Source organism: Cetorhinus maximus, chromosome 14 (assembly GCF_964194155.1).
Source record: "Cetorhinus maximus chromosome 14, sCetMax3.hap1.1, whole genome shotgun sequence".
NCBI lineage: Eukaryota > Metazoa > Chordata > Chondrichthyes > Lamniformes > Cetorhinidae > Cetorhinus > Cetorhinus maximus.
Window position 1 is genome coordinate 68,756,937 of NC_135892.1, and position 19,839 is coordinate 68,776,775.

Sequence of the window (19,839 nt, forward strand, 5' to 3'; positions counted from 1 at the left end):
TCCATGGTCGCCAATGCCCTCTTAGGGCATGGTACCTGAAGGAGAAGGAGGAATTACATTGTTACATGGTATTTACAGGACAGAAACAGGCCATTCAGCCCATAAGCCCCTGCATGAGCCTTCTCACACCCTTTTTCATCTAACCCCATTGGCACCTCCTTTTAATCCTCTCTCCTTCATGTCTTTACCTAGCGCTTCCATTTGAATGCATCTATACTCTTCACCTCAACTGCTCCTTGTGGTCGTGAGTTCCACATTCTAATCACACTCTGGGTAAAGAAGTTTCTCCTGAATTCTCTATTGGATTTATAAGTGACTATTATCCTCCTTCTAGTCTCGTCCACAAGTGGAAGCATCTTCTCTACGCCTATCCAATCAAGCCATTTCATAATCTTAAGCACCTCCATCAGCTCACCCCTAAATCTTCCTCCTTCGAGAATAAAGGGCCCCAACCTGTTCAATCATTGGTGATAGGAATGACCTATCAGTCTTGGTATCATTCTAGTAAATCTGTTTGGCACCTTCTGCGGAGCCTTATTACATAGGACAGGGTTTTTCAGATGGAGGTGTTTCCCACTCTACCACCCGAAGAGTCGGTGGGGAATGCATCCCCGTTGAGCGTGCCAGCCCTGCAGCCATTTTATGCTCAGATTGGCTGGCAGCTCTTTAGTCCCAGCAGTGGCCAACACTGGAATTACACCCCCCGGCTGCTCCAACGATTAGGAACATGGAACTAAAGTAGAGTCAGAAATTGAGGGGACAGGGTTCAAACAGGGTTGTAACCTCTCACAAAAACAGAATTACCTGGAAAAACTCAGCAGGTCTGGCAGCATCGGCGGAGAAGAAAAGAGTTGACGTTTCGAGTCCTCATGACCCTTCAGCAGAACTGAGTAAAGTTAGGAGAGGGGTGAAATATAAGCTGGTTTAAGGTGGGGGGTGGGGTGGGGGGAGAGAAGTTGGGGGTGGGGTGGTAGTAGGGACAAGCAAGCAGTGATAGGAGCAGATAATCAAAAGATGTCGCAGACAAAGGAACATAGAGGTGTTGAAGGCGGTGATATTATCTAAGAGAATATGCTAATTAAGAATGGATGGCAGGACACTCAAGGTACAGCTCTAGTGGGGGTGGGGTGGAAAGACTGACAAAGTATTACAGATTTAAAAATAATGGAAATAGGTGGGAAAAGAAAAATCTATATAAATTATTGGAGAAAAAAAGGGAGGGGGAAGAAACGGAAAGGGGGTGGGGATGAGGGAGGGAGTTCAAGATCTAAATTTGTTGAATTCAATATTCAGTCCGGAAGGCTGTAAAGTGCCTAGTCGGAAGATGAGGTGCTGTTCCTCCAGTTTGCGTTGGGCTTCACTGGAACAATGCAGCAAGCCAAGGACAGACGTGTGGGCAAGAGAGCAGGGTGGAGTGTTAAAATGGCAAGCGACAGGGAGGTTTGGGTCTTTCTTGCGGACAGACCGCAGGTGTTCTGCAAAGCGGTCGCCCAGTTTACGTTTGGTCTCTCTAATGTAGAGGAGACCGCATTGGGAGCAACGAATGCAGTAGACTAAGTTAGGGGAAATGCAAGTGAAATGCTGCTTCACTTGAAAGGAGTGTTTGGGCCCTTGGACGGTGAGGAGAGAGGAAGTGAAGTGTTGCATCTTCTGCGTGGGCATGGGGAGGTGCCATAGGTGGGGGTTGAGGAGTAGGGGGTGATGGAGGAGTGGACCAGGGTGTCCCGGAGGGAACGATCCCTATGGAATGCCGCCAGGGGGAGTGAAGGGAAGATGTGTTTGGTGGTGGCATCATGCTGGAGTTGGCGGAAATGGCGGAGGATGATCCTTTGAATGCGGAGGCTGGTGGGGTGATAAGTGAGGACAAGGGGGACCCTATCATGTTTCTGGGAGGGAGGAGAAGGCGTGAGGGCGGATGCGCGGGAGATGGGCCGGACACGGTTGAGGGCCCTGTCAACGACCGTCGGTGGAAAACCTCGGTTAAGGAAGAAGGAGGACATGTCAGAGGAACTGTTTTTGAAGGTAGCATCATCAGAACAGATGCGACGGAGGCAAAGGAACTGAGAGAATGGGATGGAGTCCTTAAAGGAAGCGGGGTGTGAGGAGCTGTAGTCAAGGTAGCTGTGGGAGTCGGTAGGCTTGTAATGGATATTGGTGGACAGTCTATCACCAGAAATTGAGACAGAGAGGTCAAGGAAGGGAAGGGAAGTGTCAGAGACGGACCATGTGAAAATGATGGAGGGGTGGAGATTGGAAGCAAAATTAATAAATTTTTCCAGGTCCCGATGAGAGCATGAAGCAGCACCGAAGTAATCGTCGATGTACCGGAGAAAGAGTTGTGGGAGGGGGCCGGAGTAGGACTGGAACAAGGAATGTTCCACATACCCCATAAAGAGACAGGCATAGCTGGGGCCCATGCGGGTACCCATAGCCATACCTTGTATTTGGAGGAAGTGAGAGGAGTTAAAGGAGAAATTGTTCAGTGTGTAACCTCTCACACTCCACAGACAGGGCACAGCATCATCCAGGCTCCAAATGTCACTGCTCTGAAGGAAAGTTATTTTCTACTCGAAATTTTAACTCTGTTTCTCTCTCCACAGATGCTGCCAGACCTGCTGGGTATTTCCAGCATTTTCTGTTTTTTTATTCCAAAAGCCATAGGTGGCCTGGGAGGCTGTGAATCGACTTAAATACCTATTGGATATGACTGCAACACCCTCCACACCAGGTTCCCAAGAATGCAGGGGAGGATTCCCATTTAGAGAACCCCCCACAACCTCTACTAGACAGCAAGATGTCATGTCCAGGTAGAAGACAAGGGCCTGACTGTTATATCAAGTTGAATGGCTATTATGCAGGACAGATTGCTTGGAATGTATTGTGCTAAGGTGGAGCTGTAGCTCTTTAAAGGCCATAAAGTCGAATTGTTCAGCAACCACAAGCAGAAGTCAATTAGTATTCAATTGCTAATATCAAATAAAAACAGATAATGCTAGAAACACTCTGACAGCCTCTGTGGAGAGAGAATCTGAGCTAATCGGCAGGGATTCATGGAGCTGGCAAGAGCAGGAAATGTGGCATGTGGGGTGACTGAATTAGGCAGGAGCTGAAATTTGGATTTCCCAGGGGCGGGTCAAGATGCAGAGATTAAGTCAGTGGCATGTTTGCAGTGTGCTGAACCTCACATCAGCCTGTGGCAGCTTCCCACTTGTAATACATTTGCATGCCATGAATACTTATTAGTGTAAAATTTTTAAAAATACAAGTCCTACCTTCAGGATAAAGTCAATGGCGCACCAGGATCTTGGCGCACCCAGTTCACGTTTGTTTAAAGGTGGTGTGCAACAGTCGGCTTTGTGCAGTGTCTCTGAGGTCAGTGGTTTTCCTTGTTGAGCTCTGTGGGACAAGGAAGGGGAGCAGGGGAATGGCAGCTTGCATGGAGGCTTGGGACCGGCAAGGGTGATTTTGGGGTGGGGGGAAGTGGGACATGTGGAGTGGGGCTGGGACTTGGAGGAGTGGAAGAGGGATCCAAGGGAGGACAGAGGGTGGGGTCAGGAGCATGGAGGAGTGGAAGAAGGCAGAGTCTGGCATCCTGGGTGTGCCGGGGAGAGGGGTAGTGGGAACAGTCAGTCAAGGTAAGAAAGTGAGGGGCCTAAAGGACGGTGTCAGTACTATCCAAATGTGGATCCACCTTGGCTGACAGAGTCCTTACAAGGCTTTGAGTTCACCTACAGCATTTCAGTTATTCCCGTGAGAGTGATCTCAGACAATGTCCTTTACAATGTATAGAAAGAAGCACCAGCTGAGCCTGAAAATTCGAAGTATAATACTGGACACTAATATGAATATTCAATAGAGAGTGGACGCAAAAACACGTCATTGCTTTTTCCACAATAAATATCCCTAAAACCCCTGTAACCATCAATGTGTGCCAACCATGAGGCATGCTAGTGCAATTAACTCTCTGATTAAGTTAGTCTCAACAAATAATGATGATGCCAACATGAACAAAGTGAAACCAATGTAATGTGAAATATTTACAAGTGAAATTTAAGTTTGAAAAACCACCCGTGCCACCTTTGTGCTCTCAATAAGTCTTATGTTAATAGCAATGAAGTTGGGCAGAAAATTTTGGCCTTGATGCAGAGTCTCCCTGTTTGCACAGGAGGCTCTTTGATAGCCCTCCCGTAGCTGCAGCATTGTCAGCGAACATCGGGTTTCACCACTGAAAAGCATCTGCCACCGTGTGATCACACATGTTTCCCAAGCTCTAGAGCCAGCATAAAGCAGGAAATTGGAAGTGGTGCCCAATTCCTGATCCACCTTTGGGAATGGCGCCGTAAGGTTTAAATTCCTCTCAACTTTTCAGATCGATGACATTTCATCAAAATTGGAAGATGTTCGACTGGAAGAGTTAGTTGCTACATGGCTAGTAAATTTTGTGAATTGGAATGAATTTATCAGCGTCAGACTGCACTTCAAATGCACGCAACCTTTTTAAGCATGTTTTGCAACTTTAAGAAAATGTATTTTTAAAATCTGTTCTCTGAATGTGCACAATGCATTTGTTGCCCATCCCTAGTAGCCTGAGAAGGTGGTGGTTGTCATTCTTGAAGTACTTCAGTCCTTGGAGTGATTGTGCAGTTGCAATATGATAAGTAGAATATTGACCCAGTTACGATGAAAGGATGGCAGTATATGTTCATGTCATGGGTGTGACTTGGAACAGAACTGTGAGACTATGGTGTTCCTGAACCAGGGAATGGGAGTGAAAAGTAATGATTCATTGTCCCTACTCCTATTTACTGCTCTTTGTATGCACATGAATACAATAAATGAGGGATAGGTTCAGGGTTTTTATACCCATCATCCAGCTACTGTTGAGTGTCTTTTAACACTTGCAATTGAAGCTCGTTTATTAAGGATGGGAATGCAGCTGAGATGCCAGATTGTCAATGTGGTGGAGTCAAACAGTTGCCAAAGCCATACTTTCAGAGGAGGAGGAATCAAGGTGGAAAATGAGAAGTTAAACTAAAGCCGCATAAGAAAAATATTGCCATGAAAAGGTAAAGAATCTGTGTGGTGTAGCAGGGAGGATAGTCTGTAGCTATTGTGATGTTTTTCCATTGAGAGCTGCTTGGGATTCTCAGGTATCTGCAGACCAAACATAACTCAGCCCTACAGCTGATCAGGAATAAAAATTAACCACCTGAATAGTCATTAGCCATCACCCAAAGAACACAGTGTCTCCATCAATGTTGTGTTTTGATGAACAACATGTGTATTCTGTGGAATGACATTGATGTTATAATCTGCAGCTCAGTAATAAGATCCTCTAAGCATTCTGATGTACTGTCTTATAGAAACCAACGCACCACCACATGGTAAAAGAGCAATGCACTGGACTAATTCCCCTGTACAAAACTCGTATCATTTCTCTTTAACATTCGACCATTGTTGCGAACCCCGTAGAGACCGATAACTTTTAAAAAGAAATTTGAACTTCTAGTTAATAGCTGAAAGAATGATGTCAAGACTTCATGTTTTAAGATGTTTATTATAACAAATGACCAAAAAAAAAACTATTAACTAAACACTCTCTTTGTGGGCAACTTATACTTTAAACCACTGAACGGATACCCTTCCACCTTCTTATTCTTAGCCCAGCTGAAAAACCACACCACAGGTATACTTTACACTGCTCTTTTCAAAGACATTCAATTTTCCCAGAATCAATCCAAAATGACTCTTAGCTCCCCAGAGTTTATTTCTGTTCTTTTCTCAGCCTGGTAATTTGGAATCTTAGACTCCCCCTCCAGCTCAAGCTTCATTTTAACTCCCTACAAATTTAGTCTTTTCAATCCAGGCATGAGCTTCCACCCATATTCCTGCGCGACAAACTACAGAGACTTTTTTGGCCTCTGGCTGCTCCCTCGCTCCCAGATCCAGACAGACTCAAAACACTGTCTGTGATATTCAGTGATAATCGAGGAAAGCCTGTAACCTGATCTTTACGATGGCTTCCTCTGCACCCTTTCCCATGGCAACATGAATCACATTGGCCTGGTATCTAGGTAGAAATGCTTATTAGCTATCCTTGAGAATCCAACTCTCTTTGATCTTGGAACTAAACGGACAGTTTAAAGCACAACTGTTTACAACCTGACAATCTCAACACTTTCCTGGGACTTTGGAGTCTTACAGTCTCCACTGTTAACACACAGACTGCTGTCATTGTCTTCAAGCATAAACACCTTGCACCTTCTTCCCAATAAAACAATCTAAGCCTTCCTTTGATCTTTAACAATCAAACCACCCAGGCTTGCTGTCAGGCAGACCTCAGAACAGGTCACCTGACTTCCCTCTTTTTAACTTAAATTTAAAGATATAGTCCCAAAATGTGACAATCTTAAAAACCTCATAATTGTAATACAATACAAGCTGAAACTTCAATGTATCTGCAGTATTTGTAGAAGTTCATTAGACATAAAATACACCGCTTTTATCAGACTTGTAAAAGAATTTGTTCTAAGTAGCCCAATTTTAGTTGTTCCACTTTATATGTCAGCTAGTTAATAGGGCCCATTTTCGTGTTTAACATCGGGAGTTTCATTTTAATGTAATTTCATGCGGGGCCTGACATACGGTCACATGATCTGATTGGCACAATTTTGGAGAAGCCTCTCTCACTCCCTGACCCTCCCAGTCGCTGCTGACCTTTCCTCTGGCCAACCCTCACGGTCGCTGCCAATCTTCACACTTGCTGACCCTCCCGGTCACAGCCGACCTTCCCTCTCGTCAACCTTCCCAGTCGCCGCCGACCTTCCCTCTCGCCGACCTTCCCTCTCGCCGACCTTCCCAGTCATTGCTGACCTTCCATCTCGCCGACATTTCCAGTCGCTGCCGACCTTCTCTCTCGCCGACATTCTCTCTTGCCAACCTTCCCAGTCACAACCAACCTTCCCTCTCACCAACCTTCCCTCTTGCCGACCCACCTGGTTGTCACTCGACCCCCCGCTGTTGATGTCGACTTTCCCTTTCATCAATCTTCCCTCTCACTGACCCTCCCAGTCACTGCCGACCTTCCCTCTCACTGACCTTCCTGGTCACTGCCGACCTTTTCTCACCGACCCTTCCAGTCGTCACCAATGCTCATGGTCACTGCTGACCTTCTGTTTTGCCAACCTTCCCTCTCACTCACCCTCCCAGTCACTGGCAACCTTCCCTCTCATCAACCCTCCCAGTTGCTGCCAACCTTCCCTCTTGCCAACCTTCCCTCTCGCCGATCTTCTCCCTTGTCAACTTTCCCGAATACTTCACATCTGTCTTCACCCAAGAGAATGAGGATGAAGGCATCGAACTCGGGGAGAGAGACTGCGAGGTTCTTGATATAGGGAGTGACAAGGTATTGGAGGTGTTGGCGGGCTTAAAAGTGGACAAATCTCCAGGACCGGATGATTTGTGTCCCAGACTGCTGAGGGAGGCAAGGGAGGAGATCGCAGGGGCTCTGACCCAAATTTTTAATTCCCCTCTGGCCACGGGGGAGGTGCAAGAGGACCGGAGAACAGCTAATGTGGTTCCGCTATTTAAGTAGGGTTGTAGAGATAAGCCAGGGAACTACAGGCCAGTGAGTCTCACCTCAGTGGTAGGGAAACTATTGGAGAAAATTCTGAAGGAGAGAATCTATCTCCACTTGGAGAGGCAAGGTTTGATCAGGGATAGTCAGCATGGCTTTGTCAGAGGGAGATCATGCATAAAAAATTTGATTAAATTTTTTGAGGAGGTGACCAGGTGTGTAGATGAGGGTAGTGCAGTTGATGTAGTTTATATGGATTTCAGCAAAGCCTTTGACAAGGTCCCACATGGGAGACTTATAAAGAAGGCAAATGCACATGGGATACAGGGTAATTTGATAAGGTGGATTCAAAATTGGCTTAGTTGTAGGAGACAGAGGGTGGTGACAGAAGGATGCTTTAGTGACTGGAAGCCAGTGTCCAGTGGCGTACCACAGGGATCTGTGCTGGGTCCCCTATAATTCGTCATTTATATAAACGACATAGATGACTATGTGGGGGGTAGGATTAGTAAGTTTGCGGATGACACAAAGATTGGCTGGTTGGTTAACAGTGAGGTTGAGTGTCTTGGGCTACAGGAAGATATAGATGGGATGGTCAAATGGGCAGACAAGTGGCAGATGGAATTTAACCCTGAAAAGTGTGAAGTGCTAAACTTTGGAAGGAGTAATTTGACAAGGAAGTGTTCAATGAACGGCGTGACTTTATGAAGTTCTGAAGAACAAAGGGACCTTGGCATGTGTGTCCATAGATCTCTGAAGGCAGAGGGGCACGTTAGTGGGGTGGTGAAAAAGGCATATGGGACACTTGCCTTTATCAATGGAGGCATAGATTACAAAAGTAGGGAGGTCATGTTGGAGTTGTATAGAACCTTGGTGAGGCCACAGCTGGAGTACTGTGTGCAGTTCTGGTTGCCACATTATAGAAAGGATGTGATTGCACTGGAGGGAGTGCAGAGGAGATTCACCAGGATGTTGCCTAGGATTAAACGTTTAAGTTATGAAGAGAGGTTGGATAGACTTGGGTTGTTTTTGTTGGAGCAGAGAAGACTGAGGGGCGACCTGATTGAGGTGTACAAGATTATGAGGGGCATGGACAGGATGGATAGGGAGCAGCTGTTCCCCTTAGTTGAAGGGTCAGTCACAAGGGGGCATAAGTTCAAGGTATGGGGCAGGAGGTTTAGGGGGGATGTGAGGAAAAACATCTTTACCCAGAGGGTGGTGACGGTCTGGAATGCACTGCCTGGGAGGGTGGTGGAGGCGGGTTGCCTCACGTCCTTTAAAAAGTACTTGGTTGAGCACTTGGCACGTCATAACGTTCAAGGCTATGGGCCAAGTGCTGGTAAATGGGATTAAGTAGGTAGGTCAGGTGTTTCTCATGTGTTGGTGCAGACTCGATGGGCTGAAGGGCCTCTCCTGCACTCTGTGATTCTGTGATTCCCAGTCGCTGTTTTCCTGCCTTCTGACCGACCCTCCCGGTCACTGCTGACCTTCTCTCTCGCTGTCCCTTCCCCTCACTGCCTCTCGAACTTGTAGCTTACCTCGGCAACTCTGCAACTTGAACCTGTTCATCATGCTTGTTGCTGCTCATCTCTTGAGCCCTTGCTCACAGAAAGGGTTCGGCGAGAGGGAGGTTCGGCGAGAGGGAGGTTCAGCGAGAGGGAGGTTCGGCGAGCAAAATTGGTGGTCACCGGGAGGGTTGGGGAGTGGGAGAGGCGGCAAGCTGGAAGGTCACAACAGGAGGGGCAGCAGGCCTGAGAGGTAGCGGGACATCGAGTTGATGAGTGGGTCAGTGAGTGGGAGAGGTGGCGAGCCAGAGAGTCAGTGAGTGGAAGAGGTGAGCCGGAGAGTCAGTGAGTGGGAGAGTCAGTGAGTGGGAGAGGCAGTGAGTGGGAGAGTCAGTGAGTGGGAGAGGCAGTGAGTGGGAGAGGCAGCGAGCGGGAGAGTCAGCGAGCCGGAGAGTCAGCGAGCGGGAGAGTCAGCGAGCGGGAGAGTCAGCGAGCGGGAGAGTCAGCGAGCGGGAGAGGCAGCGAGCGGGAGAGTCAGCGAGCGGGAGAGTCAGCGAGCAGGAGAGTCAGCGAGCGGGAGAGTCAGTGAGTGGGAGAGGCGGCGAGCCGGAGAGTCAGTGAGTGGGAAAGTCAAGGAGCAGGAGAGGTAACGAGCCAGAGAATCAGTGATTGGGAGAAGCAGTGAGCTGGAGAGGCAGTGGGTGGGAGAAGCGGTGAGCAGGAGGGACAGAGAGACGGAGAGTTGGTGAGCGGGAGGGGCAGAGAGACGGAGAGTCGGCGAGCGGGAGAGTCGGCAAGCGGGAGAGTCGGCAAGCAGGAGAGTCGGCGAGCGGGAGAGTCGGCGAGCGGGAGAGTCGGTGAGCAGGAGGGGCAGAGAGACGGAGAGTCGGTGAGCGGGAGGGGCAGAGAGACGGAGACTCGGTGAGCGGGAGGGGCAGAGAGATGCAAAGTCGGTGAGTGGGAGGGGCAGAGAGACGGAGAGTCGGTGAGCAGGAGGGGCAGAGAGACGGATAGTCGGCGAGCGGGAGGGGCAGAGAGACGGAGAGTTGGTGAGCGGGAGGGGCAGAGAGACGGAGAGTCGGCGAGCGGGAGAGTCGGCGAGCGGGAGAGTCGGCGAGCGGGAGAGTCGGCGAGTGGGAGAATCATGAGCAGGAGAGTCATGAGTGGGAGAGCCATTCAGCATGAGAGCCGCTTAGCAGGAGAGTCGCTGAGTAGGAGAGCCACTTAGCAGGAGAGTCGCTGAGCGGGACAGGCAGCAAGACAGAGAGTCAGTGAGTGGAAGAGGCAGTGACTGGGAGATATGGTGAGCAAGAGGTAAACAGAAAGAGTCAGCATATTTTATATTTTTAAGTTTGTTTAATTTCAAGTTAGTTCATTTACGAATATAGGAATTTAGCAATATACAGTACTTCAACCTACAGGTTATAATGTTTTAATGTTTTTTTTCTGAAGAGAAACATACTGCTTTTATATTGGTTGTAATGGGAAAATCTGATTTGCTTAACATTGTTTCATATATAGTTGCACTTCTCAGGAAGGCAACTACAAATTTAAGTGAGGGCTTGCTGTAATGCAGTATCCTGTTGACGAAGAATGAGTTTTTGTCACTATTGAATTCTTAACTTGTATTGTGTATTGTTAGAAATACCACACAAGGAGTTAAATGCTGAGGCCACACAAGGAAAAACCATCAGCCCAGAGCAGACAGGATGACCACAGTGCAGTTCATGATATTTATTAGATTACCCTCAACCTTCTAAATCCAGGGAATACAAGACACATTAATAACTTAACTCATTAAGCTCCAATATTATCCTCATGTAAGCTGAATGTAGTGGTCCAGATGGGACTGACCAAGGCTTTGTTCAGCTGAAGCATAACTTCCTCTCTTTTGTACTCCAGGCTTCTTGTGAAAAAAGCCAACATCCCAGTCACTTTTTAGATTTTTTTTGTTCCTGTACACTAGCTTTAACAAATTGTATACCTGAACATCCAAATTCCTTTGATACTATAAATGAAACTGAGACTGAGATTCAGTTGTAGCTTTATAGAACACTCTAAGGCATCATTTATTACCCATGCATTGTGATAAGACTGAGTTGTAATTGTACTGCAATGCAGACCTGTGTCTTTTGTGTATAGAGTAGATGTTGCAGTGTTCAATACTGCATCATTACTCAGTGACTTGGAAATACAGCACAGGTGATGAATGACCATCTCTCACTGCAGCTAGCTGTTTCAAATCTTACACTTCTGTTTTGCAAATGGAAACTGAATGCACTACAAGGATTTTTTCACCTTCATAGCTCCAATGTAGAAAACCGCATTATGTTCCAACACTCATCTATTTTTAACTAATTTTTAAAATTCTGGTTTTGGTAGCTGTCATGACTTAATGGTACAGTTTACTGCAGATCCTATATTAGTCTGTCAAGGTCGATATTGATTTTACAAGCACAACACCACAAAATTTCTCTCGTCCTCAGCTATACATGGAGATTAACAGGGGAGCCAAAAGCTGCAGTGTAAGATGATGACCTAAGGGTTTGCCAGAGGAACTCAAGTGGCTGAACAACCTAAGTGGCACCTGGTGCTGGGTTTGAAACTCAATGAAAAGTAAGCATCAGAAATTCTGTAAAACTTCTTGAGAAAGGTGGAGCATTCTGTATTGTGAAAAGCCTGTGCTGTATTTTACAGATGTTCCTTTAACAAATGTCCCTTTAAGTTCATATTGAAGGGAAGTCATTGGATACATCAATATTATCCTTTGACCACAAAGATTTTATATTTACAACATGAAATCAATTACTTAGAGTACATGGTAATAGGATAGGACCTTTTTATGGTAGTTGAGCTATATTCCTGGTTCTAAGATCTTCAGAATAAAAACAGAAAGTGCTCAGCAGGTTTGGCAGCATCTGTGAAGAGAGAACATATTTTGACCAAAACAAAAACAGAATTACCTGGAAAAACTCAGATGGTCTGGCAGCATCGGTGGAGAAGAAAAAAGTCGACGTATTTTGAGCCCAATGTGACTCTTTCCAGCACTTTCGGTTTTTATTTCAGATCTCCAGCACCTGCAGCATTTTAGTTTTATCTGAGACCGTTGACTTGGTTCTTATCAGACAGCCAAAGTGAAGTCATCATCTCATCCAAGCTTGGGTACAAATTCAACAAAGCCTGGAACTCTGACTTGGATATTGTCCAGTCAGTGGAACAATGGCCACAATTGCAGGTTATATATCAAAATCTTTTATAGGTCAATTAGGTAAGATTTGGTTGCCTTGCATGTGAATTTAAATCATCATGGTTGGAGCTTCAAGGTTAGAAATCTAATGCAGTATCTATTTTAAAGGATGGTGTGTTATTTCACAATCATATATCAAATTTGTGCAGCTAATTTTATTCAGGGAGAAGATTGTGTTGGATGGCCTGGCTCTTGCTTTTCAATTTATCTGTCTAGATACTACCCCACCATAGTCCTTGCAACATTTATATTGATAGTCATTTGGTAATGCAGAACTTGAGTATTGCTGAAAAAAGACATTTTGTTGAAGCTTTTCGTCTATACTCATCAGGACAATCGCAAGAATGCCAATGTCAAGGGTAGCAACGGCTTTATACTGTATGAGAAGAGTGCTGATTGGTTGGAAAGTGGACTCTGATTAGTACAGGCGTTGTCATGGAGAATGCACCAGTTAATGATGACTGACAGTTAACTGCCAAGCATTGTTTGAAATTTAAACCAGGCAGCTTGACTCTGATTGCTCAAGACATTGCCATTAGGAATGAACCAGGGAATGGCTATCACATTTTGTTCAGCTGAAACAGGCGCAATGTGTGTACATGTTCTTTCTGTCTGCAAAGAACAGGCCCCTGTGTATTAATATATGTCGCTTCCAGTACATGCAAATGCACCTCACTGCAAGCCTGACTGACAATCTTAAATTTGTTGTCAGCGTAATTTTTAGCATGCAGAGGATTATTTAGCAAATGTTGTCCAATGGCGGAATCACATCTAATGTTGGACACTGTGTTTTGAGTTTTGCAAGCACGGGCTGGTTGGGTATGGTCTGTACACAGCCCGTTGTGAACAATGGCTGGGATAGGATGTTTGATATGGTCCTCCAGTCTTTGGGATGTATGGCCAACATACCTAGCATCACACTGGCACTGAAATTCATATAGTACGTCACTCGTTTGTGTGATAGGCTGGATGTCTTCTTGGCTTGATGGCAGCATCCTGTTAGTGGCGAATACCACTCGTGTTGCTACTGCATAGTAGCAGCGTGAAACAGCTAGCTTCACCTGTTGCTCAAATGTTGAGATATCTTGCCCTTTCAGGGTAATCTGAGGTAGATGGGGCACTTTTCAGGGCCAAAAGTCACCGCCTTAGCCCCATTCATGAGTTTGCGTGATATGCAGCGCAAAATGATCTGATCGGGGTAGCCGTTATCCTGCAGGGTGTCTTTGATGCACCCTATTTCAGCATCAAGCTTGCATGGTGAACAAATGGCTCAGGCCCTATTTACAAGGTTGTTGATAAGGCCAATCTTATAGCGTGGGGAACTGGTGAAGGTAGGCTTGCGGTAGACCGTGGTAAAGAATCACCTGGCAGATTTCTGAAATGGTCTGTCAAGTAAGGGAATTTTATTTCACTGCTCCATTTCAAAGGTGAATTTGAGCGCAGGATGGAGCCCATCCTGTTTCCTCTTGTAGGGGAGTCTAGGACTGGGGGTCACAGTTTAAGAATAAGAGATCTCCCTTTTAAGACAGAAATGAGGGGAATTGTTTTCTCTCAGGGGATTGTTAGTCTGTGGAATTCTTTTGCCCAGAAAGTAGTGGAGGCTGGGTCATTGAATTTATTCAAGGCTGAGTTAGACTTTTGATGAAAAAGGGAGTCAAGAATGGGGCAGGCTGGAAAGTGGAGTTGAGACCACAACCAGATCAGCCACAATCTTATCAAATAGCAGAGTAGGCTCGAAGGGCTGAATGGCCTACTCCTGCTCCCAAGTCCTACATTCCTATGTTCCAGGATAAGACTGGAATAGTGAGCAGTTTTGACAGGTGAGAGCAAGATCCAATGGTGTTTTATGTGGCCCAGCCAGATCTTTAATCTTTAACTCTTATTCATGTAAATAAGAATCCCAACATTGTTATTTTTACAATGTTACATTAAGGTCATTGTGCAGCTGACTGTAGCTCAGGTCAGTTAATCACTTCACTCTAACCAGACAAAAAGATAGCTGGGGATTGGCACATGTATTACTAGAATCATATTTACAACCGTACACACCTGGTACCCTTGCTTTAGTTGGGTCAGTGATCTTATCAGTTATAGATTTAGTACAAATAATTTCAAATAGCACCTAATTTGTGCTGCTGTTGTTGTTAATTGGTTATATAACAATTTCCAATCTGATTTGCCTCCAGATACGCAGAAATAAATAGAAGTTAGACCAGAGAAACAAGCCATTCAGCCCAACCTATCCATCTCAGTGTTTACCCGCCACATGAGCAAATGATCCTAATCACATTTGCCTACCCCTTTCTCTTAACCTTTCTCTTCATCCACCTATCCAATCTGACCTTGAATGTTGACATGGGGGCTACTTTTAAAAGTTCCTGCTAACCAGTAGCCAAACATTGGCTGGCCTGGCATCCATTTTCCATCCCTTCTGATTTTAACGCAGGGTGGGGAACCCCCAGCCTGGGGGCCGGATCCAGCCCGTTGCACTTTTTCATCCGGCCCATACGGAGATTTCAAAATCTGGCACTGCCCCCTCCCGCGTGCCACACTCTGAGTCAGCTGCCACCATGTTCTGATTCCTGAGCCTCGGCCGCAGTCACCAGAGGCCCAGGCTGTGGGGAGAGAGCAAGGCCTGAGATCCAGGAGCAGGAGTGCAGGGAATGGGAAGCTGCCGGCTGCTGACCAGGTGGTGAAGTGTGAGTAACCTGGGGCAAGAAGAAAGGGTACAGGACATCTGGCTCCATCGGTGATTCACCCCTCCCCCTCCCCCTCCCAACTCCATTGGTGTCCCAGGACAGGGGTTTAGCCCCTGCAGATTGAGGAAGAGCTCCAGGCTCCAGGCCCAAGTGCAGCCTTGGACTGGGAGTTAGCCAGAGCCTTGAGTTGTTGAGTCACTGCCCTGCGCTGGGTTGGGGGTGAGACAGAGTGGGAAAGGAGAGATAGAGAGAGAGACAGAGAGAGAGAGAGAGAGAATGGGAAAGGAAAGCAAGCAAAAAGTTGAGCTGAATTTCAGGAATGCTGTGATTGAGAAACAGAAGTGTTACTCATTGGGCAGGATTTTCCCGTCGGTGAGCGGGAGGCGGGGCCTGCTCGCTGGCACGTAAAATGATGCGCGGAACTCCCGACGTCACTGCGCTCCATTTAAATTTTCCGGTAGGCGGGGGCGCAGCAAAATCAGCTGTGCACCCGCCGACCTGTCAATGGCCAATTGAGGCCATTTACAGAGTCATTTAGCTAATTAATAGACCTACCCGTCCAACCTTATGGTTGGCGGGCAGGCCGGGAGCTCTGGCGGGCTTCAGAAAAAGCAGGAAACCTGATCCATGGGCGGGATGAGGTTTCATGTAGGTTTTCAAAAATTTAATAAGGGTTTTTTAAAAAAGTGATGGACATGTCCCAACTCATGTGACAGTGTCACACGAGGGAACATGTCAGGGAATTTTTTTTTCTATTTTTAATAATTTGTACATTAGAGCCAAACTCCCTGAGGCAGCCCTTAGCCTCAGGGAGATGAATGTGCTCGTTTGTGTGCATGTGCGAAAGAGCGCACTCTCAGGTTTGAGGATTCTGCACCCCACCCCCCCCCCACCCACCGCCACTCCCCCCACCCACACAGGGAGCGCATAGCGCTTCTGTGCAGACGTCATGCTGGGCGGGCCTTAATTGGCCTGCCCACGTAAAATGGCGGCACGGCCCCGATCAGAGGCGCATCTCCGTGTGCCTGCCACTTCAACTCCCCCCCCCTCTCCCCCCACCCAATGGGGGGAAAATCCTGCCCATTAAGGAAAAGCAAACTCAGCCTTCGCATTAAAGCAGTGAATGAGTTGAACATTTCTGTATTCTCTCTTAAAAAAAAATTAAGTTGATGTTTTTGTGTGTGGCCCGTGAGTGATTTTGTCCATGCGTGTGTGGTCCTTGATAAGTAAAAGGTTCCCCACCCCTGTTTTAATGGAAAGGAAAAAATGAGCAAAGTTTTAAACGAGCACAATGTGTCAGCATTGGTCTATTGTTGTACTCTCAGTTCTGGAGTCTGAAAGTTCCAGCCCCACTCCAGGACTTGAGCACAATTTCTAGGCTAACGCTTAGTGCATTACTGCGAGAGCATGGTATTCTTGGAGGTACTTTCTTTTGGATGAAATGTTAAACTGAGGCTCCATCTGTCTTGTTCAGCTGGACAGAAGAGATCCATCGGCACAATTTGAAGACAAATCCTGTTCAACAATTATGTCTCAACCAGTGTCATAAAAAGAGATTAACTGGACATTTATCTCAATGCTGTTTGTGGGATCTTGCTGTGTGCAAATTAGCTGTCATGCAAACAAGAGTGACAACATTTCAAAAGTAATTAATTGGCTGCAAAACACTTTGGAACATTCCTGCTGAAGTGAAAGGTGCTATATAAATGCAAGTTCTTTTCTTGTTATATTCATAACAGTGCAGGAATAGTTGACATTGCTTTCCATTACCAGTTACCCTTTGAACTGAACTGCACACCATTTATCTATTCAGCTTGCTATATTGTGCAAGCGCAGCTAGTTTTTGTCTCTTGCAGAGAAGGGAGAAAATGTCAGAGCTTCAGGTCCATGTTGGTTTTTGCTGCACATTTGAAGCATTTGTTTTTTTTATTTTTGCTTACATTAATTATCTTCCTCTTCCTCAGGTTAATGGACACAGCCAGAGAAATGACTCGTGAATCGTTGCCAATCAAATGCCTTGAAGCTGTGATTCTTGGAATGTATCCTTATTTTACAGGTTTATGTAGCTTTTGTAAATCATTTTGCAGGCTAAATACTCATTAAACAGAGTAATCCATGCTAGGTCTATGGAAATTGATATTAAACTAGAAGGAAGGTCATGTCAGGCAGTCCTGTTGCTAGGAGACCAAAGGAGAATTCCTATGCAGGAAGCCAGGAATAAGAAATTTTTACGCACGAGTTCATTTTGTTCCATCGATTATCATCAAGTCATTTAAACTGGGACAACTGCCAGCTACTTAGAAAAACTGCCTAGATTGATGTTTAACTCTTGACATACTACGGTAGGTTTTATTTAAGAAAAAAAATGATTAAATATTCACAAAAAATGACATATATAATCTATACTATACAGGGCTATTTAATGTTTTCTTTGGCATTTTGACTCTCGCAAAATAAAATCCGATCCTTTCCACACTTCCTTAGCTAATTTGTGAATTGATCTTTCTCATTATGTTTTGGGAAAGATTATACTACCACGCTGATATATTTAATCACCATTGTTCAGCAGTCAGCTTCAGAATTTTACAAATAAAACATTTACAAGTGTAAGGGTGGACGAGTGACCCCACATTATGATTTTCTTAAGAAAGTATGGTGACCTAACAAAGACTTTTTTAGGTTCTCTAATAAAGTGGAAATCTAAAACCAGTTAAATGTGATAATGTTATTCACCATTTCATTTTGCCCCATTTGCAGCACTCACTGAAGAAATTTTCTTTCATTGTAGCTTCCAATTGCAAAATTGTGAGATAATTGAGCCAAGGTATTTGAGTCCCATTATAAGTGCCATTTCTATGATCAGATGAGACGTGTGTGTTTGTTGGAGTGTTTGAAAAAAACCACAGGATCTTAGCTTCTCTGAACACCGCATGTTTCACCCATTGAGATTCATATGTTCAAATATGGTTTGACAGTATTTTGTTAAAGATTATTTTTAACCCCTGCAGCATTGTAAGCCAAGGTCAATCATCTTGGTTCGCTCATTGTTTTTGCTATACTCCTGATGTTGATTGGTTCTGACGTTTACTGGCTATTGTAGGGTAGATTTTAAGAATTTTCACTTCTGATGTGGAATTTTGCGCACCGGGGGCCTACTGGGAATCTGGAGTTCAGTGGCTTTCCAGGATTTTCTATCCATTAAAATGAATTGTTGATATGCACTCCCAGCATTTGAAACTCAGTGCTGGATTTGAAGCTCTTAACATCTATTCTAGCATGTTGATTAAAACTTTCACAGAAGGAAGAAATTCCTGATCAAAAAGGTGCATGGGAATTAGGCACACTGACTTCCCACCTGTGGGACATGGCTCAGTCCCTGTCCCTACGTATGGGATAAAATTCTGATTGTGGAGTTCCATTGAAATGACTTCAGTTAGTTTCAATGTCCTTTCCATTGAATGTGAGCCCATAGCACCAATTGGCAATTGTAATTACTCTGTTACTACAGCGTAAATACCATTTGACAGAAACCTGTTAGTAGCATGTGAATGGGAGTACTGAATTGTGTGCTCCCTGCCTGGTCTGTTAGAAAGGACAGTAGACCCTTCTTAAACTTTTAAAAATTTAACGTTCTAAAGATTTGCACTAGTTGCAGTTATTGTGGAATCTTTTCTTAGCATGTTGCAAGATCACTCCCTCCAAGTGACCTCACACTCAATGGGAAATATTGAACCGCGAGAAATCTGCAGTTATAATGTCATTTTTGTATCACTGTGAACTAGAAGCCGATTGATGAAGGAAATAAAATGAACAGGACAAGTGCACACTAGGCCCTTTGAGCCTAGATATTCTGAACAATGTTATTTTAAGGTGGGTGGTAACCCATTTAAAATAAAATGGATAATGCCAATCGCCAAATCTAGAGTTTGACATAGAAATTGGAAAAGTTCACACCAATGAATTGCTCTGTATGTGTTACATGCAGGACACTTGAGGATAAAATGTCCAAATCAGCAAGTTTGTTGGGCACAGCCAATGTCACACATCTCTTTCTCTGCACCAAAACCAAATCTGCAGCATGTAACGTCAGGTCAATATTACCTGCAAGCAATGATCTTCCACCACAACTTCTGCAAATTAGCTGCAGGATAAATACGGCTGGTGTAAAACTGACTCTTTAAACTTGTTTCTAATCTGCAAAAGGCTTTGATGTGCCAGTGTGTTGTCTTTTAAGCTTCCAGTAAAAGAAAAGTGCTAAGGCGATGTTCCTCTCCACTACAATATTTGATATTTGAGTTCTCCATGACACAGTGGCCTAGTGGGTAAATTCACCATCTGATGTAATACAGACACATATAGATTGGGTAAGTTACCAAACTCACTTTCTGCTTTGTGTTGTTGGATGGTCTCAGTAGTGGTTGAGAGAGGGTACAATATTCTTGAATTTAGTATTCCTGTGCTAGAAACAGAGCAGGGATCCTGCTCCTGAACTGTCACCTTCTCAATCAAACCCCACCCTCCACTTCCATAAAGACCCAGATCTTCCGAGCAGTGGCAACAATGAGCGGATTGCTGCTGCACTCCAAGATTCCCTGACTCAAAGCTGCTGTGCAATTCTTCTGAGCCCAGCTGTCAAAGAAACGCATAGCCCAGCATCTCTCGGGGAACTCTGTCAGAGCGGGATATTGTCAGGCGATGACAGAACACTCCCCCTTTTTGCAGCACTTAGCTGTCATGTGGTAAGTTTAAAGGTCCAGTCTTTGAAAGTTAGTGAGTGGATGAAGGGGTGACTGGGTGAATGAGTGAATAGTG

General features: G+C 45.3%; 1 protein-coding gene across 2 annotated transcripts in view; it reads left to right on the forward strand.

Moving 5' to 3' along the window:
* The window catches only part of vash2 (vasohibin 2), a 145,132-nt gene that overhangs the window by 39,041 nt on the left and 86,252 nt on the right, over nucleotides 1–19,839 (forward strand). For both annotated transcript variants that reach the window (XM_078557044.1, XM_078557045.1), the window contains exon 4: nucleotides 16,992–17,066. In XM_078557044.1, the coding sequence (XP_078413170.1) occupies nucleotides 16,992–17,066 (75 nt within the window). The remainder of the gene's footprint in view (nucleotides 1–16,991; nucleotides 17,067–19,839) is intronic.